This window comes from Medicago sativa, chromosome 6, assembly GCF_051527215.1.
Source record: "Medicago sativa cultivar Bolivia chromosome 6, Bolivia_mono, whole genome shotgun sequence".
NCBI lineage: Eukaryota > Viridiplantae > Streptophyta > Magnoliopsida > Fabales > Fabaceae > Medicago > Medicago sativa.
This window is the reverse complement of record NC_140754.1, coordinates 87048373-87073949: the sequence shown is the minus strand read 5'-3', so window position 1 is coordinate 87073949 and position 25577 is coordinate 87048373. Positions and strand designations below refer to the sequence as shown.

At 37.9% G+C, this 25577-nt stretch overlaps 1 protein-coding gene across 1 annotated transcript; it reads left to right on the top strand.

Annotated features, from left to right (window-relative positions):
• Positions 1-5529: 5529 nt before the first annotated feature.
• LOC146917795 (uncharacterized) lies at positions 5530-8066 on the top strand. The gene is made up of 3 exons (XM_085719577.1): positions 5530-6344; positions 7056-7431; positions 7746-8066. The coding sequence occupies exons 1-2, from the start codon at positions 5994-5996 to the stop codon at positions 7266-7268; spliced, it is 564 nt and encodes a 187-aa protein (XP_085575703.1). The 5' UTR covers positions 5530-5993; the 3' UTR covers positions 7269-7431; positions 7746-8066.
• Positions 8067-25577: the final 17511 nt, after the last annotated feature.

Genomic DNA, 25577 nt, shown 5'->3' with positions numbered 1-25577 from the left:
CGTTTAAATCATAATAAAAAGACTTAGTAAAAAAATAAATCATAATTCAAATATGTGTAAAAAATATCAATATAAAAGGACCATCCTAACAAATTATTAATGGACTAATGGTGGACTACGTTGATTTGTTTTGTGCTTTATATATTCCTTTACAATTTTGAGTCGCAACAACTCTACGCACCAACCCGTAAGATTAAGATTCGGGGGTCATGCTAATAAGTGTTTTAAAAATATTATTTAAGAAAATTATAAAATTAATAAATATATTTAAGCACCTTCAAAAAAAAAAATATATTTAAGCAAAATACAAGTTAAACACATGTAAAATTAATAAATATACAATTTTTTAGGTAGAAGTCATTACTTTTGGAAGTTGTTTTTGTGGTCATTCGTGATGAATTTTGAGGGTTTGACTCAAGGTTTTTTATCGATTGTTGAGCGTGGGCTTTGGTTTTGATTTTGGTGGTTAGTTTTTATTGGTTTCTACAGTAGCCCTCGGTTGGATGGTGTTTTATTGGTTTATTTGATATTGTCTTTGATGTACAATGTGTATGACTTTCCTTTCCGATGTTTCACCTATATAGGACACCCTTTGCTATCTCTTTTTCAGTCTCGTATGTTTCTAATTATTTTGTAGAGGGACTTGGTTAAAAAAAATCTTGGCTAATGTCAGACTAAGTAATATTAAATGTATTAAATGTACTGGCAACATTTGTCCATCTTATCAAGAATAGCAATCGATAAACAATTTCATAGTCTCTTTTTGGCTATGAATATGGGTAATAAGGGTGGTATTTTGGCTGAGTTCAATGCAATCTTCGGTGCTCTTGAGAAGGCCAACTTGAAAGGTTGGACTAAAGCTATGGTCTCTCCATTTTCTTTAGGTATGAGATTTTTAGAGATCTATATGCTCTTTTCAAACTATTGTTTTTTTTTTCTTTTCTCTTTTTGTTTTGTTTTTCTTTACTTCGGATAAAGTTTTCTCCTCCTTTTTCATTTTCTCTTTTTTATATACACCCTCCGGTCACAAATATAAGCAAAAATTTATATTTTAGATTCATTCATTAAATGATGTATGTTGTCTATAATAAAGACCACATACATCATTTATTGAATGAATCTAAAACATAGGTTTTTGCTTATATTTGTGACTGGAGGGTGTATGATATTAGGTGAATGACTTAAATTATTTGTAAATTCTTTATGGACCGTTCTACTTGAGATGTCAAAATTTCACATTGATAAAAAAAAAGAAAAAAAAAATATCTTAAAAGCGAACGACAACTCAAAGCAAATAATTATAGCTACTAAAAACTCAAATCTTCGAATTATAAATGACACGAGAACGACAGTGTATATTTGGTCAAATGACGATCTGGGATATTTTAGAATGAAAATACAATATATTGTGTTTTAATTCTAGGATAAAAAGGCCCTAATATTTTTTGCGTGTCTATTATAAAAGCTTACGCAATATGTGAACTTAGAATTTTAGGATTAAAATTTAAGAGAAACAACAAGCTTTGTTCATGTATATAACAAAATATTGTTCCTACCAGTTAAGTTATATTAGAGGAAAGCATTGAAGGAAAAGACATGCACTCACATAATCAGGAGAATAAAGGAGTTACTTAGCGCGCAAGTTATCTTAAGTGCATTTGTAATTTCACTTTCATTTACATTTCATTCATGCTAATAAGTGGAACCATGCAGAGGTTGACTTTGGATTCCCATTCATGTTTAGCGGAATCCATGTATTGAAAGAGAAAAGTAACATGAATAATATTCAATTCACCAACCCAGAGAATGATGTTAACATTGTGTTACTCTGGATGTTGAAGTAAGTATATCATTCATTTTACCCAAATTGTCATAAATCTTTCTTCCTGTATTGTAGAATGTTAATTTGTTTCATAATTTTATGATAGATTTTTCTATGTATTCACCAAATCACAATTATAGGTGGAATTAGCCATGTTTTAACAACAAGTTGGCATGTTTATGCAGAAATATTGAAATTTTGCCCTACTGTCACTAGTGAGCTCTTTCAAAAGATAATGGTGGAAGCTCTGATTACTCTTTTGGGCTTTTCTTACTATTATTGAAGAGCTCACTGCCACGGCCAATTTGTGAAATTATGGCAGACACACTGTGTTGGCAGACTTTTTGACCACTGCCATGGCCAATTTGTGAAAGATGAGGGTGCCATGACATTTTGTTTCGATTACGGCCACTTTAAATTTTTGGATTTCCGCAATTGATGATACTGTTTTGTGTATGTTTGGATTCACAATGAGTTTGACAGAATGACATTGTGCAACGTGATTTTGCATAAGTTACGCTTAGGAGTTTCTACAAAATGATGGTGCCACCTTCATTTCGGAAAACTCACCGTGAAACAAAATATGCACTTTGACTATAGAGGATCCATTTCCTTTTTGTTGAGGATTCGATGAGAAAACTCACACCAATAACAACTTGATGTGTGGAGCAAGAGATAATTAAGCAACCAAAATCAAAGTGTATGGAACAATTAACACAAGCCAAAAGTAGAAAACAACAGCGAAAGAAAAGGAAGAGAGAACACAAAGAATTTGTTGACCCAGTTCGGTCCAAATTGACCTAGTCTGGGGGAGAGAGCAGCCCTCCGTTCCACTATATGATGAGTAACGTTACAAAAGAGATATCAATGGGTTACAAGAATAAGTCTCCCGCCTAATTCTACCCAAATCCCAACCTCTTCCCGTAACCAAGAGACTCAATCCTAATAGTGTTTCCCAAGGTGAATCAACCCTCAAAACCTAGTGTTTGTTCCAAAGAGACAAACTCTATACAAACCCTAGTTTTGTTGTTGCTTTTCTAAACCCTTGTTTCAGCCCCCTCTATCTCCCTTAAAATAGTCTGATACAAGGCCTATATTTATAGTAAAAGTTTTGCTTAAAAATTTGGAACAAATCTGCACTGAAAATATGTTTTCTTTATTTCCTTCAGCGTACCATCGTGCCACGTTACGATTCCATCGTGGCACGATTTTTCCAGTGCTTGCATCAGGATCTGCTTTCAACCCATCGTGGCACGTTGCTCTCCATCGTGGCACGTTGCTCTCCATCGTGGCACGTTGCTTCTGATCGTGGCACGTTGCTCCTGATTTCTGAACCTGATTTTAAGTTAACTCTTACAATTCTCCACCTTGACTTCAAATCAGTGATGATACCAAACCATCAACCACCTTGCTGCTCTTTCCCTTGTTCCCACTACACCAAGTAGCTCCACAAGTTTACACCCTAACTTCTTCAATCATCGGAATGCCTTCCGCCCCTTTGAAGATTCTTGTGTTCAAACTACTCAAGGAATTTTAGGTAGTTCCACAAGTACACACCTTAACCTCTTCAGCCATCGGAATGTCTTCCGCCTTCTCGAAGATCCTTGTATCCAAACTACACTAGGAATTTCAGGTAGTTCTACAAGACTACACCATACCTCTTCAATACGAGACATCTCCCGCTTCCTTGAAGATCACCTTGCATCCAATCACCCTTGGACTTTTAGGGTAATTCCACAAGCCGTGCTATACATTCTTCAACCTCTGGAATGCCTTCCGTCTTCATGAAGAAATCCCTTGCTCACCACTAGAGCATAGCACCCAAGGTCCTCCATAGTCGTACCACTCCCGGTGTGTTCAACTCCACCTAAAGCTGAGCTTCCAACCTCTCAACTAGCAAATGAGTACATCCCACTATGTCTTCAACCTTGAACCTCCACCTCAACCGGTAGATCATGAGTATTCTTACCACCGCCTCTCCAGGCTGATGTTGAGTGTTTAACGTCTCTCCAGACGACCACCGCTCTACCAGGCATCACCCTCAAGGTGAGAAACATCACCTTCATCCTCCAAACAGCACACCATCAAAGCACCTGCATCCTCATAACCCTCAAAGACAATTTGTACGGAATTACCATTAATCTCCGGACAATCCTTCTTGAAGTGACCCATCTTGTTACACTTAAAGCATTTAAACTTTGTCTTGTTACTACTCTTTCCCCGATTACCTCTACCTCCACCATTCCCTCTTGAAACACTTAGGCCTTCCCCGTTTTCATCAACTCTCAAGTCCTTTGACTTAGTCAACTCCTTGGTTCTCAAAGCTGCTTGAACTTCTTCCAAGGTAACAATGCCTTCTTTTCCATAGAGCATGGTATCTTTAAACGATTCAAAAGATCTAGGTAGAGCACACAACAAGAGTATAGCTTTATCTTCATCCTCAAGATTCACCTCAATATTCTCCAAGTCATCAAGGATTTTGTTGAACTCCGTAAGTTGCTCCATGATGGCCTTTGACTCCACCATCTTGAATGAGTAGAGTTGTTGCTTTAGGAATTGCCGATGAGCCAAAGACTTTGTCATATACAAAGATTCCAACTTTGCCCACATCGATGCCGCGGTTGGTTCCTTTGCTACTTCTCTCATAACTTTATCTCCGAGGCACAAGACAATGGCACTCCTGGCCTTGTCCACCATCTCGGTCTTCTCCGCTCGTGTCATGGTGACCGGTAACGAACCTTCACCCTTCAAAGCTTTCTCACACTTTTGCTGTATCAACACCGCTTCCATCTTTACCTTCCATAACCCAAAATCGTTATCTCCGGTAAACTTCTCAATATCCCACTTCGAACCCATGGTAGTTGATTATCCTTTGACCCTTGCCCCACGGTGGGCGCCAATTGTTGAGGATTCGATGAGAAAACTCACACCAATAACAACTTGATGTGTGGAGCAAGAGATAATTAAGCAACCAAAATCAAAGTGTATGGAACAATTAACACAAGCCAAAAGTAGAAAACAACAGCGAAAGAAAAGGAAGAGAGAACACAAAGAATTTGTTGACCTAGTTCGGTCCAAATTGACCTAGTCTGGGGGAGAGAGCAGCCCTCCGTTCCACTATATGATGAGTAACGTTACAAAAGAGATATCAATGGGTTACAAGAATAAGTCTCCCGCCTAATTCTACCCAAATCCCAGCCTCTTCCCGTAACCAAGAGACTCAATCCTAATAGTGTTTCCCAAGGTGAATCAACCCTCAAAACCTAGTGTTTGTTCCAAAGAGACAAACTCTATACAAACCCTAGTTTTGTTGTTGCTTTTCTAAACCCTTGTTTCAGCCCCGTCTATCTCCCTTAAAATAGTCTGATACAAGGCCTATATTTATAGTAAAAGTTTTGCTTAAAAATTTGGAACAAATCTGCACTGAAAATACGTTTTCTTTATTTCCTTCAGCGTACCATCGTGCCACGTTACGATTCCATCGTGGCACGATTTTTCCAGTGCTTGCATCAGGATCTGCTTTCAACCCATCGTGGCACGTTGCTCTCCATCGTGGCACGTTGCTCTCCATCGTGGCACGTTGCTTCTGATCGTGGCACGTTGCTCCTGATTTCTGAACCTGATTTTAAGTTAACTCTTACACTTTTAATGATAGATTAAGGAAGGGATAGTGTTTTTTTTTTTTTGGAATACGTTATGTTAGGAAACTTTTCCTATGCTCATGTACTCTATGCTGTGATTTGTGATTCCATATGGTAGGTAGATGTAAACATGTTATAATTAGTTGAAAATGTATTAAGGATAATAATAAGGTATTATACGATATTTAGTTGAAAATATATTTATGATTATCTGAGGCAAAGCATGTTATACTTGGTTGAAAATGTTGTTGATGATTATGAGAAAGTTTACGAGATTTTTTGGGTACTAAATCAGGTTATGCTTACCTTTTGACAACTGCTTTTCTTTGGGTCTGCTTTTCTCAGAAGAATGTTGCTGACCAGACTGAGAAAGTTAACAGCTTTTCATCATCTGAAAACTCTATGTCATCCCATGTATCTGACTGGCTGGATAACCAAGAATGTGAAAGCACATGGCAGAAAGAATGTAAACCATTGTTTGTGTGAGTAATAATCATGTAGAAAGAAGCAAGCAGAAGGAATCACTGTCAATGTGTATTCAACGAAATGTTATTAATACAGCAGTATATAAGATCTCCCCTCCACATTCTGTTAGCCGCGTTGAAAGCCCTGATTTGAAAATTATTTCTTGTACGGGTAGTTTGTTTACACACACTCCTGCACAGTCAGCACCTGAGAGATTGTTGCTCACTTCTGATGTTAAGCTTCAGAAAATGACTGCCCAAAAGTCTGCGCCGTGGTTTAAGCCTCCAAAAAGAGTGCTCGACTTTACACTCACAGAAAGCAGTGATGATTTGGATAATAGAGTATACATGTCTAAACCTAGCAGAGGATGTTCGGAGGACTTCAAATCTTTTGATTCTGTTTCCCCACCTCAGGAGGTATGTGCCTGCTATCTAGTTTTTATTTTAATTTTCGATTTATCCCTAAAATCAAACTTTGATATTCACTTATTATTCTATTTTGTACCTTTCAATTTATCCTGGATGGAGAGCTTGCAAAGAAAGCAATTTATTTTACTGACATTTAGTAGTTCATGTTAGATTCTAACTAGTGAGTGCGACACTCATCATATATTCATGCATTAAAAAAGAGGAGCCTTAGAGATTTTTAAAAGATAATGAACATACTGGGTGAGAAGAAACATGTCGAAGATTTTGTGTATGGTTGTCAACAATGGTTAAGTTTTTTATTTATAACACACTTATTTTATCGTAGTTTAGTCGATTTCTTAGATTGGCTGTGTCAAATAGTAGAGATGGTTTATATTTTTAGAATGCTTCTCTCTTTCTAGATTGACGACAAGAAAGGGATTTACTAACTGCACTTCATTCATTTTGTATTTTCTTACTTTAATATTCTCCCATGTTCTTGCTCCGTTCAAATCTCATGTTTATTCACAGTTCACAAGTATATGCTTTTGGTCTGTGTTTATAATTGTTCATACTTTTGAATATTCTTGATATCTAATATCTCTTACTTCTGCAGTTTGCATCTGATCAACATTATCTTCCTTAATCTTTTTTATTGTAAAAGCAATTTTTTCTTTCTTGAAAGTAATTGATTTCTTGTTAATTTGTTTCTCGATGCAGGTAGATGAGAACCTTGGTCATTCTTTTCAGAAAATCAATGTAGATCAACATTCTTTGAATGCATTGGATAACAATCCTTCATCATTGTTGGAACTGGTTAATGTGATTGATTCTATATTTGACTCTGCCAAAAGAACGTCAATCACAAAAGAGGAGCTCTTGCAAAAGATAATGATGAACTGTTTAAATTTTGTTGAGATTAGTATGTTCTAATTCTATTTATTATAATGTACATGTTTTCTTCGTAATAAACAATCTAGCTAACTAATCTTGTCCTCCCAATAGGAGAAGCTGAAGAACATATTGAGATTTTGGAAAAGATTGTGCCAGACTGGATTTGCAAGAAGGTGGTTTCTTCTGGAGACACTATGTACTGGTGCGTCTCTTTGCTTTTATGATTAAACCTTCGTGCTTTTAGAGTATCAGTCTCTTTTAGGGATGTGAGAATTTGAGTCTGACTTAACATGAACTTTCAGCCTTCTTTGGGCTATAAAAAAAAACACAATTACATGTATCATGGATATAATGGAATAATAGAACCTAGCGGTTTGATGGAATAGCAGAACTTTTGATGTTATTGGTTAGTGTTGTTGTGAGCCAAAATCCCTTGGGGTTGACTTCAAACTAGTTCTTTATTAATTCTCTTTATGTTCTTATGCTTGTAGTTTATAAAACCTGTTATATTTGCAGTGTCAAGAATGTGTTAGATTTGGACTCCGTTCGATCGAGGCTTCTCAGTAATGTGAACAAAGGAGAAGAGTGAAAGGCTTTATTTGAATGATAAGGAATGTTATTTGTGGTATTGCAAATGATTATTGGTAATGCTTAGCATTGCTTGGTAATTGTTGGTTGGATTTTTGCACTTATTGTTTTAGTTACAACAACCAGCTATAGTGAATATCTTGGCTGGCACATAAGGGATTATAAACTGTTCTTAAGCTTTTTAGTTCCCATATTGGATTCTCTGTCTCAGTTTTTTTTTTTTTTTTTTTGGGTTCATTCTGTCTCAGTCAGTAGTGTATTAAATAAAAAAAGGGATAGTAATTTTTTTTTTTTATAAAAAGTGAATATTAATTTTATTAAATTTACATTTTTTTGACAAATTAAATTAGCGTTATTAAGAATTGGTGTATTCACTATACTTTTAATATAAAATGAAAGATATGAGTAGAATTATCTTGATTTCCATATGAGAGTGTGCATAATAATGTAGAATTGATTAAACAAACTGAATGCTCCTAACAAGTAATGTAGGAAGTAAAGACAGTCACACCTCTACTTTTAATGCCGGAATAAGCAGCCATATGACTTGTATGATTGCAAATAGTTGCTCGATAGACATTTTAATTTAGCTCCCAATTGAATCATAATTTATGATCGATTGTCTTTTTGTGTAAAATTTGATTGAGTCATAATAAAAATATTCTACACTCTGCATTAAAAGTCATCTCCAAACATTTATTTTAATCATACGAGCATTATCTCTATACGGGGAAACTGCCAGGAAATTGCCTCTACTGATACTGACAAGCGTGTCCCACTTTCATGACTTTAGATACTTCAAAGTCTTTTAAGTCCACACACTGCATTTCAAATTCATCATCCTAGCGGAAAATACTTAAGTGACATTGTGGTTGGTGACATTGGCCAACCACAATGTCACAAGTGTACATAAAACAAAAATCCCTTAAAAAAGAGAAAGAAGAAAAGCCACTTATAACATTGTGGTTGAACAATGTCACCAATGTCACCACCACAATGTCACCCAAGTGCTACCCTCTACCTCAATTTTCTACAAAAACTGTTCTTTCATTTGAATCTGAATACAAACCACACTCATTCACTCATTGCTTTATCAGTATAGACTCAGGAAATTGCTCCATTATTACTGCAAGTGTGTCCCACATTCACACGACTCTATCTAGGCTCTGTTTGGTAAAAATAGTGGATAGCTGATAAGCTAGCTGATAGCTTTTAGCTGATAAGCTAGTTGAAGTGTTTGGTAAAAATTAGCTGATAGCTTTTGCTTTGAATAATAAGGGTAAATATGGAAGAAAAAATGAGAAGCTAAAAGCTATAAGCTCAAACGCTACTTGAAGTAGCTTCTGAAAAATAGCTTATAAGCTCCTGAAATAAGCTATAAGCTCGTTGTACCAAACAGAGCTAAAATGTTACCAAACAGAGCTTTTTTTGTCAAATGAGCTTATAAGCTAAAAGCTAAGAGCTAAAAGCTCTTTTTTTGGGTTTACCAAACAGAGCACTAGCCTATACAAAGCTGTCAAAACGGGCGGCCCGGCCCGGTCGGGCAACGGGCTTTTTAGGGCCGGGCTAAAAAGCCCGGTTTGAATATGGGCTGGAAAATTGGGGCCCGAGCCCGGCCCTGCACGGGCTCCCGGGCTAACGGGCCGGCCCTGGCCCGTATCTTTTTTTTTTTTCCTTTCAAAAATCAAAAAATAATTTTATTAAAATAAGTTGAAAATGAAATATCGAGCCAATCACTTGGACGCAATTAACATGGAGTTCACTGTATCTTGCCTCTTCATAAAAATGGTTATGTCAAACTTTGGAACTAATTTTTTTCCCTCTCTTTTTGTATCAAACTGGATCAGGTTCTTATGATGGGAAAAGATTGGAAAATGATGAAAGAAGTCCCATCAAAGCAAGGTAAGTTAATAACTTGTATTTCTGCTATGACTTTGCAGAGTGAGCACATTGTATATGTGCATGTTTTAAAGCAATAAATTGCTTATAATGTGTCTTTCTGCTTCCATACTCAGTTTCATTTTTCATCCTTCTAATTTATAATTTGTTATTACAGACTGACGTTGATAAATTCTATCAATTGGTATCCTCAAGTTAAGTAAAAATAACCAGTCCTAGTAACCAATTATATGAAAACAGTTGTACAAGTGATGGGAAATATATCCATCTACACTCTATACAAATAATAGGAAATAATGGAATTTATCCCTATAATACAACATCTTTTAGATGGATGGTTTATTTTACAATGAATTGAGTCGTTCACATCCGCCGATCATTATGTGAGAGTGTTTTATCTTGGTTTTCGGGTGTCAAACATTGATTAAGTTTGAACCTTTTAAACCGGTGATATCTTATTTTTTCTTGGGAAGGGAAAAAGTAAGCAAAACCCTTGAGAATCGAGGTCCGGGAGTTGTTTTCGCTACGGGAAGGTGTTAGGCACCCATAACGACTATAGTATCCTATAGGAACCGTCTTTAATTTCTACGCGCGCGCTTTATTTTTAAATGCTATTTTGAAAGTGTTTATTTAAACCTAAAGTTTGCTAAATGAAGAATTGGAGGGAGAAGAATGTTTTTGGAATTTTATTTTATTTGAATTGAAGGAAATTTGTTCCTTGCCTACGTACCCGTTTAAGGGATCAAATCCACCGTAGTTCTCTTCCAAAAAATGTTTTTGTTTTTGTTGGTTGATTTTAAGTTTGAAAATTGGAGCTTGAAGAATAGAGAGAGGCCTCAAGGGCATGAGGTTTGTAAAAAGTGGGGTTGGATTAGTCATTTGCAAAAGAAGTCAAATATGATTATTTTCATTGGATTTTTGATTAAGAAAATGAAAAGGAAAATCAATGGGGTTTTGACCCCAAGGTTTATTGTAAAAAGATTTGAGTGAAGTTTGTTCATATTTTTTTTGAAAAATTGGTTTTTTCTAAGTCTAAAGCCTAAACATACATCTAAACATACAATCCTAAACATACATCTAAACATGCATATTCTAGCTATATAGTGATGTGTGTGCATGTGTCGGTGCTTGTGTCGGTGTACATTATTAGAGTCCATTGTCCTTTACATCACACCCTAGATACATTCTATGGCCTCCTTGCCAAGAAATTAAAAGTGGCATAAAAGTAAAATATTACAAGAACTCCTAATTATTACATTCTAATTTTGGTACAAATTATATTGCAAGAAAGAAATAGAGATGAATATGGGATGAAATGGAGATGCTTATGAAATGATGAAACATGAAATGAAAGGAGTTAGTAGCACATGACAATATCAAAGGAAATAAAGCAAGAGAAACACTAGAACATAAAGGATAGAAAATGAGTGCAAACATGGCTAAAATTTGTTCATAGAATGCAAGAACCATATGACCTATAATTCTTTCATTCCAATACATTTTTAAAGGTTTAGAATCAAGTCTTGGAATGGGAATTAAGGCAACATGATTTACTTGGCATTTTAAAACAAATTTTAAGCATATTTACATTATTTAACTACACAACTAACTTGTAAGCTAAGTAACTAACCAAATTCTATACACAAGTATCAAGATCAGGTTCAAACAGTGGCTAATGGTTCATAGAAACACATATCATGTATCACAAATATACATCATGGATTAGAAACAAAAACTAAGTCAATTTTCACCAATTTTAACATAATATTCAAGAAATAACACTAGAAATTATCTCAATATTTTTGACAAGCTTTTCAGTATAAAACCAACACAAAACTTCACAAAAAAACTAGAAAAAACTCTACAAATTTTCATAGGATTTTCTAAAATACTTCAAGCATGCCAGGGGTGCAAAGATCACAAAAAGCGTGGGAAATAGCAAAAAAACAAAGAAAAACGAAAATCTACAAAGGCAGGAGGTCCAGGCCCAAACAAGGATGGATCCTGGATCATCCAAACGCACCAGGGGCGTTGGATTGATCCAGTACCCCTCAACCCTAGATCTAATGGTCAAAAGTCATGAAGGAGCATGGTATGGCACTGACGCGCGCGCGTGGGATCACAAAGCATGTATATAAGCAAAATCCAAGGGAAATTCTCATAACTCTCACTCCTTTCTCTCTCTACAATGTTCTTAGAGAGAGAGAGAGTCTGCAGACTCTCTCTTCTCCGACCTAAGGCCGGTCATCTTCAACCTTTCTTCGACGCGGTGGCCGGCGGTGGCGCCGCCGCGTCGGAGCCCTAAACCGCCCAGAACTCAGACCTAATCACATGTTTCTAAAGCTCTTTCTCTCCTCTACTCGATTCTGAGGCTAGTTTTCTAAAAAGACTTCTGGATTGTCGTAGATCGGGAAAAGAACTTGCGGTTTTTTTTGAATCTTTATCATTTTTTTAAAAATTTTTGGAAGAGAACATTCTATGTCTCCCGATCTACGCCATTCGAAGCAGTAATAGTGGATTTAACGAACGGATGATGAGTTAGGACCTTACCTCTGTTTGATTCGGAGATTCGAACGGAGGAGCTTGAAGTAGAGCTTCGTTGTTTGTTTCTGATGAACGTTTCTTCGTTGCTTCGAACAGATGAACGTGTTCCTCTTCTTCTCTTGTTCGGTTTCGAATCTGATCTTTCTTCTCCTCTTGTTCAGTTTCGAATTCGATCTTTCTTCTCCTCTTCTCTCTCGAAATCTTTCTTGTGATCACCTCACGGTTGGAATTGCAGGAAGGATACGGAGATTCGATGATGATGATTCTTTGAAGAATCTCTGAGAATCTCTGAAATTTGAAACGATTTTGTTGAATCTTGATGCAATTGATTGCGAATTTGAGACTGTTTGATTCGTTCTTGGTGAAATTTGTTGTTGAATGGTGAAATTGATGAGGAATTTTACACGAATTTGTGTGGATTGTGTTGTTGAGAAACGGTTAGGGTTTTGAAGATGATGAATATGTTCATCATATTCTTGAGCTTTTTCTGGATTTTTTGTGGTGTTTGATTCGTTTTGGTGGTGGAGAGAGAATGCAGATTCTGTTTTTGATGAGTTGTTGAAATCTGAATGGCACTGCAATGATTGGCGCCCTTTATAGGCTGCCAAGTGTATTACTGGACCAATGCAAGAACGCCACCTGGACATGGGCTTTGTAACAAACTCTTGGGACTTTTCTGCAAAATACAACAAATGAAGGACCAAACTGCAAAAAATAATAAAGGACCTTAAAAGGACTGAAACGTAATTGACCAAGAATAAAAGGACCAAAACACAAAATGACACAAAGGACTTAAAAAGTAATTAATAATAAAATTTGGTAAAAAACGTAATTGGGAAATAACGTAAAGTGAAACGATAAAAATGACAAAACGGACTAAAACGAACCAATGGCCTAAATGAGGTACTTTAAAGTAACCTCTCTCTGCCGAAATTTCGTGTGAAATGACCAAAATGCCCCTAGGGCTAAAACGACTGAAAATGACTCGGATGCAAATTTTAAAAATGGATTTTTAACAGAGAAATGAAACAACAGTTTATTTAAACCAACTTGAAAGACTCAGAGACAATTTTTAAGATTTGAACAGAGTCTTGACACGTGAAAAGACTAAAATACCCCTAGGGGCAAAAACTGACTCAAAATGACTTCAAATGCAATTTTAAAAAGGACTTTGACATAGAATTGGAATGAAGACTTATTCCCACTATTTGAAAGGACTCAAACAAATTTTTAAAAGATTGAAAGAAATTTTGACATAGGAAATGACTAAAATGCCCCTAGGGGCTAAACTGACTAAAAAAAATGACTCAACTGATATTTTTGAAATGAATTTTGACATGAGATTGAAACAAGGACTTATACAAACCAGTTTAAAAGACTCCAACAATTTTCAAGGATTAAAATGAGTTGAATGCAGGAAATGACGAAAATACCCTTTTATGTGAATTTTGCAAATAATATTGAAATAAAATGCAGAGAAAGATGCAATTGATCAGAGACAGTTCAAATGACTTATAATGCAAGAAAAGAGGAATTGAGTTAGTATTTTTAGGTCCAAAATTAGGGTATAACAGCTGCCCCTATTTAAGTTTCTTTGTCCGGAGAGTCAAGAGACGAAGTCTTAGAGTTGACGGGACGAAGATACTTAAATATTAGCATTTGCACTACTTTTGGACATAAAAATACGCTTTCAGATTTTCAAAAATGTACATGCCATGCAATGCTTTGATTATGAATGCAAGACAAACAACTGGAGTCTATGGAACTTGTCATGTCACTAGGGATTCCGGTGGACATTGACAGGGTAGACAAACCAGGGAGTAAAAAATAAGGTACAAGTTGTTCTTTGGGTCGAACTAGCCACTTGACCAAGGAATACAAAACAAGAGATGGGTGCAAGCTGTTCTTGGGATTGAACTTGGCACTTGACCGGAAACATAGACATATAGGCAGATACAAGTTGTTCTTTGGATCGAACTTGACACTTGGTTGAAGATACAAACAGACAGGCAGACACAAACTGTTCTTTTGGATTGAACTGGCTGTTTGGCTGGAGACATAGACAAAAGGGTTGATACAAGCTGTTTCTTTGGATCGAACTTGCTTGTTGGATTATCTCCACGTCATGTGGGAAGGTGCAGACTGTTCTCTTAGATCGAACTTGTCGTTTGACCGATAACAAAGCATAAGCTGGGTACAAACTGTTCTTCAGATTGAACTTGCCGTCTGACTGGTAACAAAGCATGAGCTGGGTACAAACTGTTCTTTTTAGATCGAACTTGTCGTTTGTCCGGAAGCATAGGTACATAAGCAGGTACAAGTGGTTCTTTTTGGATCAAACCTGGCACTTGACCAGTATTGAAAGTCTAGTTTTGACAAGATACCCATTGAAGGTAAATTGTCATTGACTTGATTTGAAAATAGACATGGCCATTTTTGTTGGCCCAAAAGCGAATTGAGATAGAATTGACATTGATTTGAATTGAAAGTTGACATTGAAAGAGAGATTGAAAATTGAGATTGAGCAGAGATATAGACATAGACATAGACATTGGATTGGAGAGTTGAAGTTGAAAAAGACATTGGAAATTGGAATTGGATTGAGACATAGACATTGACATTGGATTGGAGAGTTGCAATTGACATTGAAATTGGATTGAAATTGGATTGAAAATTGACATTGACATTGGATATTGACATTGACATTGACATTGGAATTGAAATTGGATTGAAAATTGACATTGACATTGGATATTGACATTGACATTGACATTGGAATTGAAATTGGAGATTGGAAATTGCTTCGAATTGTCATTGAATTGGAATTGGCATTGAGATTGCTTCGAATTTGATAGTTGACATGATTGGAATTGAGATTGGAAAGTTGAGATTGCATCGAATTTGACAGTTGAAATTGGATTGAATTTGACATTGGAATTGGAATTGTGATTGGTTTGCAATTGGAGATTGAAATTGAATTTGACAGTGGAGATTTGGATATGCAACATGTATGCATAGTATAGCAGGATTATTGGATGTATGAGCACATAAAATGCATGATTATGCATGTATGAATGCTTGAAATGCATGATTGGCTTGTAACTTGACAGAGAAAGTTTCACAGAGACAGACAAAACTTGGAAGATTGGGCACGTAGTGGCTCGTGCTACAACATATTCACAGGGGAAAAACCTCTTTGGAGAGACCGTCGTTGAGAGACGCATCGAAACCATGGCTGAGGGCAATAAAACTTGTAGAGGAGAGATCCTTGGAAGGTTCTTGGATACAGGTCGCCGCTGCTAGGCGTGTCAGTGCTGGGTAAACATTGGATGTTCGCATCTGTGGTCAATGCTTTTATATTCTTTTCATCCTTTTCATCTTTCAATCCCACTTTTGCCTGAATCGCCCTTTCGGGTTTTCGATTCACCGGGGAATAAATTCTTTTCATTGCCCCATTTTTGCCTGAATTGCCTTCATAGGTTGTCAATCAGCGGGGTGCTCATTTTTGCCTAAGCCGCCCTTTCGGGTTTTCAACTTAGCGAGCTTTTCATTTGCATTTTTTCATTTTTCATTTTCATTCAGTTTTTTCATTCTTGCCATTGACCACAGATCATCCTGGGGAGTAACCTGCTTGTAACATGTATTGAAATAGACATTGACACTCATTCATTCATGCATGTTTCATTGAAATGTACCTTATTGCTCAGGTTTGCTTCCAAAATAGACAGGAAAAGATTTTTAGTTTTCAAAAGATGTTTGTTTCAGACATTGACATTATCAAAATAGAAAGAAAATATTTGTATATAGCATTGAAAGTAGAAAGAAAAAGTAGAGTTTCAAACAGTAGAAAGGCTCAAATTGATGTAGAAGAGTGAGGGTCAGCCAAAGGCATGACTTCACGGATTTACAAAGCTTGGAAAATGGTAATTTTATTGGTTGGTGACACATTGAACACGATGACCGCTACATTTCATAGAAATTTTGAATTCACAAGTACAGAAGCTTCTGATGAAGACGATCATTGACAGTTGCAGATGCCCCAAGGAGTGATGGTGATTTGCCAGATATAGTTACTTGTCTTTTATTGTCAACCTCATTTTTGCATGAACCGCCCTTTCGGGTTTTCGGCTCATCGAGGCGCTCATTCTTGCCTGAGTTGCGTACAATCTCAGCGAGCTCTTTCATATTCATTTTTTTTTGTCCCTAACTTTTGCCTGGATCGCCCTTTCGGGTTTTCGACCCACCGGGAAGCGCATTTTTGCCTAGGCCGCCCTTTCGGGTTTTCGACCTACCACGCTGTTCTTTTCTTTCTAGACAAAGTATTTCTTGACTATATCGGCATTGACAGGATTTGGGAGTTCAACACCATCCATGTGTGTAAGAATCAAAGCAACACCAGAGAAAGCCTTCTTGACAACATAAGGACCTTCGTAGTTAGGTGTCCACTTGCCCCTTGGGTCGGGTTGCTGGCTTATCCTTCTTTTCAATACAAGTTCGCCTTCCTTGAATTCTCGAGGTCGGACTTTCTTGTCAAAAGCATTCTTCATTCGCACTTGATACAACTGTCCATGAGTCATGGCATCCATACGTTTCTCTTCAATCAGATTCAATTGATCATACCAACTTTGACACCATTCAGCCTCAGTTAGCTTCGCTTCCATGATTACTCGAAGAGATGGAATCTCCACTTCCAGAGGGAGAACTGCTTCCATACCATACACAAGAGAGAAAGGAGTTGCCCCGGTTGAACTGCGCACTGTAGTACGGTAACCATGCAAGGCAAAAGGTAGCATTTCGTGCCAGTCTTTGTAAGTAGTGACCATCTTCGGAACAATCTTCTTGATGTTCTTATTAGCGGCCTCAACTGCACCATTCATCTGAGGTCTATAAGGGGAAGAGTTGTGATGTTCAATTTTGAATTCTTCACACAAAGCTTGCATCATGCTATTGTTCAGATTGGAACCATTGTCAGTGATGATCTTGTTGGGAACGCCATATCGACAGATGATGTTATTCTTGATAAACTTGACAACCACTTGCTTGGTCACATTTGCATAGGAAGCAGCTTCAACCCACTTGGTGAAATAGTCAATTGCCACTAGAATGAAACGATGTCCGTTGGAAGCCTTCGGTTCAATTCTTCCGATCATGTCAATGCCCCACATAGAGAAAGGCCATGGGGAATATATAACATTGAGAGCGTGTGGAGGCACATGAATCTTGTCAGCATAAATTTGACACTTGTGGCATCTCTTAGCATGCTTGTGGCAGTCACGCTCCATAGTTATCCAGTAATAGCCGGCTCTTAACAGTTTTCTTGACATAGTGTGGCCCGAAGCATGGGTCCCAAAAGTACCATCATGTACATCATGCATCAATTTCTCAGCTTCTTGTTTGTCAACACACCTCAATAAGACCATGTCATAGTTCCTCTTGTATAGGATTTCTCCGTCCAGAAGGAATTTGCTAGCCCATCGTCTCAAAGTCTTTTTATCCCTGTTGGAAGCACCAGGTGGATATTCACGATTCTGCAAGAATTGCTTGATGTTGTAATACCAAGGCTTTTTATCATTCACAACCTCATCAGCCTGATCTGGCATATTTTCAATAGTAAACACATGAGCGGGTCTATCAAGACGTTGTACTTTGATTACGGGGACATCATTCCAGTGATTGACACGAAACATGGAAGACAAAGTAGCAAGAGCATCGGCCATCTGGTTTTCATCCCGAGGGATGTGGTGCAGCTCAACTTTTGTAAAGTATGTCAACAGACGTCTGGCATAGTCACGGTAAGGGATCAGCTTCTCATGATGAGTCTCCCATTCACCCTTTATCTGGTTAATAACAAGTGCAGAATCTCCATAGATGTCAAGGTGCTTAATTCTCAGATCAAGGGCTTCTTCGATGCCCAAGATGCATGCTTCATATTCAGCTATATTGTTTGTGCATTCAAAAGTTATTCGAGCGGTGAAAGGAATGTGGTGCCCCTACGGAGTTACAATGATGGCCCCAATTCCTTTACCATAAGCATTAACAGCACCATCAAACACCAATCCCCATTTGCTATTGGGATCCGGCCCTTCATTGATCAGTGGTTCTTCACAGTCTTTTGCTTTCAGATACATAATCTCTTCATCAGGGAAATCAAACTTAATTGGCTGGTAATCATCGAGAGGTTGACAAGCAAGATGCTCAGCAAGGACGCTTCCTTTGATTGCTTTCTGAGCTTTGTACACAATATCATATTCAGACAACAACATTTGCCAACGTGCAATCTTTCCAGTAACAGCAGGCTTTTCAAAGATGTACTTGATTGGATCCATTCGGGATATCAACCAAGTTGTATGATTCACCATATAATGACGCAAGCGTTTGGCAGCCCAGGCTAAAGCACAGCAAGTCTTTTCAAGCATCGTATACCGAGTCTCACAGTCGGTGAACTTCTTGCTCAGATAGTAGATAGCATGCTCTTTCTTACCAGTCTCATCTTGCTGACCGAGAACACAACCCACTGAATCATCTAACACTGACAGATACATGATCAAAGGCCTTCCTTCCACTGGTGGGATAAGGATAGGTGGCTCTAGCAGGTATTCTTTAATGCTATCAAAAGCTTCCTGACATTCATCATTCCATACAACAGGCTGGTCCTTTCTGAGCAATTTGAAAATTGGACCACAAGTAGTAGTCATGTGAGATATGAATCTTGAAATATAATTCAGACGTCCGAGGAAACCTCTGACTTGTTTTTCAGTTTGAGGTTCCGGCATCTCTCTGATGGCTCGGACTTTGTCGGGATCAACTTCAATGCCTCTCTGGCTGACAATGAAGCCTAGCAACTTTCCAGATCGTACACCGAATGTGCACTTGTTAGGATTCAACCGCAGCTTATACTTTCTCAGTCTTTCAAACATCTTTTTCAAATACACAACATGCTGCTCTTCATCACTTGACTTCACAATCATATCATCAACATATACTTCAATCTCTTTGTGAATCATATCATGGAACAGAGTGGTCATACCCCTTTGATAGGTAGCACCAGCATTTATCAAGCCAAACGGCATCACTTTATAACAGAATGTTCCCCACGGAGTGATAAAGGACGTCTTTTCTTTATCTTCAGGTGACATCCGTATCTGGTTATAGCCAGAGAAACCATCCATGAAGGAGAACACTTTGGATTGAGCAGTACTGTCAACAAGCACATCAATATGAGGTAATGGGAAGTTATCCTTTGGACTGGCTTTATTCAGATCTCTGTAATCAACACACATTCGAACTTTCCCATCTTTCTTTGGTACTGGTACGATGTTGGCAATCCACTCAGGGTATTCAGCTGTCATGAGGAAACCCGCATCAATTTGCTTTTGTACTTCAGCCTTGATCTTAAGAGCCATGTCTGGACGAGACCTTCTCAACTTCTGTTTGACAGGAGGACATTCAGGCCTTGTCGGTATCCGATGTTCCACAATCTTGGGATCTAGACCCGGCATATCTTCATAGGACCATGCAAAGACATCTGGATAATCATGGAGGAGCTGAATAATCTTCTTTTTCACTTCTGGCTCAAGTGCAGCACCAATCTTGATCTCTCGCTTGTTTTCTTCAGTACCCAGGTTGATAAGCTCAATTTCTTCCTGGTGAGGCTGAATGGCTCTTCTTTCTTGCTCAAGCAGTCGAGTGATTTCATACGGTATCTCTTCATAATCATCATCCTCATCTTCAGCTTCATATACAGGGAATTCAAAATTTGGAGGAACCATAGGGTCACTGTGTTCAACGGGTTTATTATGGTTCAATCTGCATAATATGATTGGGATGATTTTTAGAAAAATGTTTTTCTATGCAGATTTTGAAATTAATAAGGAAATACAGATGTTTTGGTTTTTTCTGGCATTACCATTATTTCCAAGAAAAAGGCACTAAAAAGTAAAAACAAAGAGTCGTGAGAAAAACGACCACTTTTATTGAAAACGGCAATGCCGAAACAAACACGCCCTTACAATGATATCACTTTCGCCTTGGGCAGAGCGAAAGGATTGTTATTTCGAAAACAAAAAACATGAGCAACAAAACACATTACATGGAAGCATGCATGACTAAAGGAACATCAATGGCTTCCCAATTTCTCACAGTGCCTCCTGGTATAACAAATGCAGGCACATAACCACCTTCAGCAGCATCTTCAGTAATAGCATTGATGAACCCAGCACTGTAGAAAGTTCCTGTTGAAACACCGGAGGTTGGGGAGAATCCAAGGCCCTCTTTACGCTTGTTTTCCAAAATCTGAATCACTTTGCCCCAGCCTGCAGCTTGCCCTTCTTGAACAGCCTTCTGGGCATCCTTCAATGAAGCCATGCTAGTACCAGCCCTCCGGGGTTCTGCTCCTTCAACAGTCAAGCCTTGAAATGACGTCCCTTCAGCGGACCCTACTTCAACACAAGAGAAAGATGACACTTGGCTAACCAGATATGCTTCTTCACCATGCACAGTGACAATCTTACTGTTCCTCATGAACTTGAGCTTCTGATGTAAAGTAGAAGTCACCGCTCCAGCGTCATGGATCCATGGTCTTCCGAGGAGACAACTGTAAGAAGCATTGATGTCCATGACTTGGAAAGTAATCTGAAATGTCTCAGGACCAATGGTAATTGGTAAACCTACCTCCCCAAGAACATCCTTGCGAGATCCGTCAAAAGCCTTAACCAGATAGCTGCTACCCCTCAGAGAGATTCCATGATGACTCAACTGTCTTAGTGTAGATTCAGGCATTACATTCAAGGATGATTCAGTGTCCATCAACACGTTGGATATCATGTCAGACTTGCAGTGTACCGAGATATGCAGAGCCAAGTTATGGTGTGTCCCTGCTTCGGGGAGTTCATCGTCACCAAACCCCAAGTTATTGCAAGCAGTGATGTTACCCACTATTCCATCAAACTGATCCACAGAGACTTCATGAGCAACATAGGCCTGTTCCAGTACCTTCATTAACACTTTCCTGTGAGCTTCTGAGCTCAAGAGCAGAGACAAGATGGATATTTTTGATGGAGTTTGCAGCAGCTGGTCGACAATTTTATAGTCACTTTTTTGATAAGCCTCAGAATTTCATCCAGATTAGACTCTTCGATGGGCTGGCCCGAGGGGCTGGCATTCTCTTCCTCAAGGTTAGCCATGTTTCTTCTCTTGTACAATCTTGTCTGATAAACTCTATCTGGTTGGTGAATCTTGCGAGCATGAGCCACCTTTCAGACTGCGGCAGAAGAACCAGGAGACAATGAGCACGGGAAGCCATTTGTGACCGATGAATGATGCATATGATGCATGATATGCAAATGCAAAAAGACTCTTTCTTTTGTCAGAAGACTTGTCAAAGTGGTTGTGAACATCACGGAGAAACACGGTTTTATTTGAAGATCTTGAGCAAAACCAGAAGTTTAGTTGAGATGGTATCACTTGGTGCTCACATTCGTGATGTTCAAAAGATGACTTGTCTAAGTCCTCCGATAAATGCATGGAAAAAAGTTTATGCATGTATGCATGAATGCATGATTATGTTCAAGTTCGGAGAAAACATGGTGGGTTGAAGTTCAAAGTCAAGGAGTCACGGGTGGACACGGCGTCCGGTGAATCTAGGGCTTTAGGATATAGTAACCGGGTTCTAAAAAGGTTCCCAAGTTGCAACCTCTCCGACGTATATCACGGTGTCACGAGACACCACTCGCTCCATGATTATCCGTAAGAAGGTCTAGCTTGAGTGTAGTATCGCGTGACGACTAAAATTCGAGACAACACTCGGTTTAGCCTCCGCACTACGTCCTGGAAAAATGGCCATGGATGGGTTTGGTTATCTACGGTTCATAGCGTCATAGAACAATTAGAAGTAAAGTGCCTAAACGCGACAACACGCGCCGACAACATCACCCCCAAAATGCCTTAGCTATGTGGGATTGATCGCATAATCCAAAACACGAGGCAACCCCCGAAATGAATTGTCGATTATATCCCTCCTAAATCCTAAGTTCACTCAGCCCGGGTGCAGGACTTTTGATATTCTCACCCCACACGTTTGTAAGAAATTAAACATTTATTCACATAGGAAAGCAAGTAAAAGAAACAAGTAAAAAGAGCGCAAGCGTGGAAATAAAGACTAGGCGTAACTCTCGAATTTCCCCAGTGAAGTCGCCAGCTGTTTTATCTTGGTTTTCGGGTGTCAAACATTGATTAAGTTTGAACCTTTTAAACCGGTGATATCTTATTTTTTCTTGGGAAGGGAAAAAGTAAGCAAAACCCTTGAGAATCGAGGTCCGGGAGTTGTTTTCGCTACGGGAAGGTGTTAGGCACCCATAACGACTATAGTATCCTATAGGAACCGTCTTTAATTTCTACGCGCGCGCTTTATTTTTAAATGCTATTTTGAAAGTGTTTATTTAAACCTAAAGTTTGCTAAATGAAGAATTGGAGGGAGAAGAATGTTTTTGGAATTTTATTTTATTTGAATTGAAGGAAATTTGTTCCTTGCCTACGTACCCGTTTAAGGGATCAAATCCACCGTAGTTCTCTTCCAAAAAATGTTTTTGTTTTTGTTGGTTGATTTTAAGTTTGAAAATTGGAGCTTGAAGAATAGAGAGAGGCCTCAAGGGCATGAGGTTTGTAAAAAGTGGGGTTGGATTAGTCATTTGCAAAAGAAGTCAAATATGATTATTTTCATTGGATTTTTGATTAAGAAAATGAAAAGGAAAATCAATGGGGTTTTGACCCCAAGGTTTATTGTAAAAAGATTTGAGTGAAGTTTGTTCATATTTTTTTTGAAAAATTGGTTTTTTCTAAGTCTAAAGCCTAAACATACATCTAAACATACAATCCTAAACATACATCTAAACATGCATATTCTAGCTATATAGTGATGTGTGTGCATGTGTCGGTGCTTGTGTCGGTGTACATCATTAGAGTCCATTGTCCTTTACATCACACCCTAGATACATTCTATGGCCTCCTTGCCAAGAAATTAAAAGTGGCATAAAAGTAAAATATTACAAGAACTCCTAATTATTACATTCTAATTTTGGTACAAATTATATTGCAAGAAAGAAATAGAGATGAATATGGGATGAAATGGAGATGCTTATGAAATGATGAAACATGAAATGAAAGGAGTTAGTAGCACATGACAATATCAAAGGAAATAAAGCAAGAGAAACACTAGAACATAAAGGATAGAAAATGAGTGCAAACATGGCTAAAATTTGTTCATAGAATGCAAGAACCATATGACCTATAATTCTTTCATTCCAATACATTTTTAAAGGTTTAGAATCAAGTCTTGGAATGGGAATTAAGGCAACATGATTTACTTGGCATTTTAAAACAAATTTTAAGCATATTTACATTATTTAACTACACAACTAACTTGTAAGCTAAGTAACTAACCAAATTCTATACACAAGTATCAAGATCAGGTTCAAACAGTGGCTAATGGTTCATAGAAACACATATCATGTATCACAAATATACATCATGGATTAGAAACAAAAACTAAGTCAATTTTCACCAATTTTAACATAATATTCAAGAAATAACACTAGAAATTATCTTAATATTTTTGACAAGCTTTTCAGTATAAAACCAACACAAAACATCACAAAAAAACTAGAAAAAACTCTACAAATTTTCATAGGATTTTCTAAAATACTTCAAGCATGCCAGGGGTGCAAAGATCACAAAAAGCGTGGGAAATAGCAAAAAAACAAAGAAAAACGAAAATCTGCAAAGGCAGGAGGTCCAGGCCCAAACAAGGATGGATCCTGGATCATCCAAACGCACCAGGGGCGTTGGATTGATCCAGTACCCCTCAACCCTAGATCTAATGGTCAAAAGTCATGAAGGAGCATGGTATGGCACTGACGCGCGCGCGTGGGATCACAAAGCATGTATATAAGCAAAATCCAAGGGAAATTCTCATAACTCTCACTCCTTTCTCTCTCTACAATGTTCTTAGAGAGAGAGAGTCTGCAGACTCTCTCTTCTCCGACCTAAGGCCGGTCATCTTCAACCTTTCTCCGACGCGGTGGCCGGCGGTGGCGCCGCCGCATCGGAGCCCTAAACCGCCCAGAACTCAGACCTAATCACATGTTTCTAAAGCTCTTTCTCTCCTCTACTCGATTCTGAGGCTAGTTTTCTAAAAAGACTTCTGGATTGTCGTAGATCGGGAAAAGAACTTGCGGTTTTTTTTGAATCTTTATCATTTTTTTAAAATTTTTTGGAAGAGAACATTCTATGTCTCCCGATCTACGCCATTCGAAGCAGTAATAGTGGATTTAACGAACGGATGATGAGTTAGGACCTTACCTCTGTTTGATTCGGAGATTCGAACGGAGGAGCTTGAAGTAGAGCTTCGTTGTTTGTTTCTGATGAACGTTTCTTCGTTGCTTCGAACAGATGAACGTGTTCCTCTTCTTCTCTTGTTCGGTTTCGAATCTGATCTTTCTTCTCCTCTTGTTCAGTTTCGAATTCGATCTTTCTTCTCCTCTTCTCTCTCGAAATCTTTCTTGTGATCACCTCACGGTTGGAATTGCAGGAAGGATACGGAGATTCGATGATGATGATTCTTTGAAGAATCTCTGAGAATCTCTGAAATTTGAAACGATTTTGTTGAATCTTGATGCAATTGATTGCGAATTTGAGACTGTTTGATTCGTTCTTGGTGAAATTTGTTGTTGAATGGTGAAATTGATGAGGAATTTTACACGAATTTGTGTGGATTGTGTTGTTGAGAAACGGTTAGGGTTTTGAAGATGATGAATATGTTCATCATATTCTTGAGCTTTTTCTGGATTTTTTGTGGTGTTTGATTCGTTTTGGTGGTGGAGAGAGAATGCAGATTCTGTTTTTGATGAGTTGTTGAAATCTGAATGGCACTGCAATGATTGGCGCCCTTTATAGGCTGCCAAGTGTATTATTGGACCAATGCAAGAACGCCACCTGGACATGGGCTTTGTAACAAACTCTTGGGACTTTTTGCAAAATACAACAAATGAAGGACCAAACTGCAAAAAATAATAAAGGACCTTAAAAGGACTGAAACGTAATTGACCAAGAATAAAAGGACCAAAACACAAAATGACACAAAGGACTTAAAAAGTAATTAATAATAAAATTTGGTAAAAAACGTAATTGGGAAATAACGTAAAGTGAAACGATAAAAATGACAAAACGGACTAAAACGAACCAATGGCCTAAATGAGGTACTTTAAAGTAACCTCTCTCTGCCGAAATTTTGTGTGAAATGACCAAAATGCCCCTAGGGCTAAA

Coding starts and splice junctions, on each gene's coding strand:
- LOC146917795 (XM_085719577.1), top strand. CDS start 5,994: ATGTGTATTCAACGAAATGTTATTAATACAGCAGTATATAAGATCTCC. Junction 6,345..7,055: donor CTGTTTCCCCACCTCAGGAG/GTATGTGCCTGC, acceptor TTCTCGATGCAG/GTAGATGAGAACCTTGGTCA.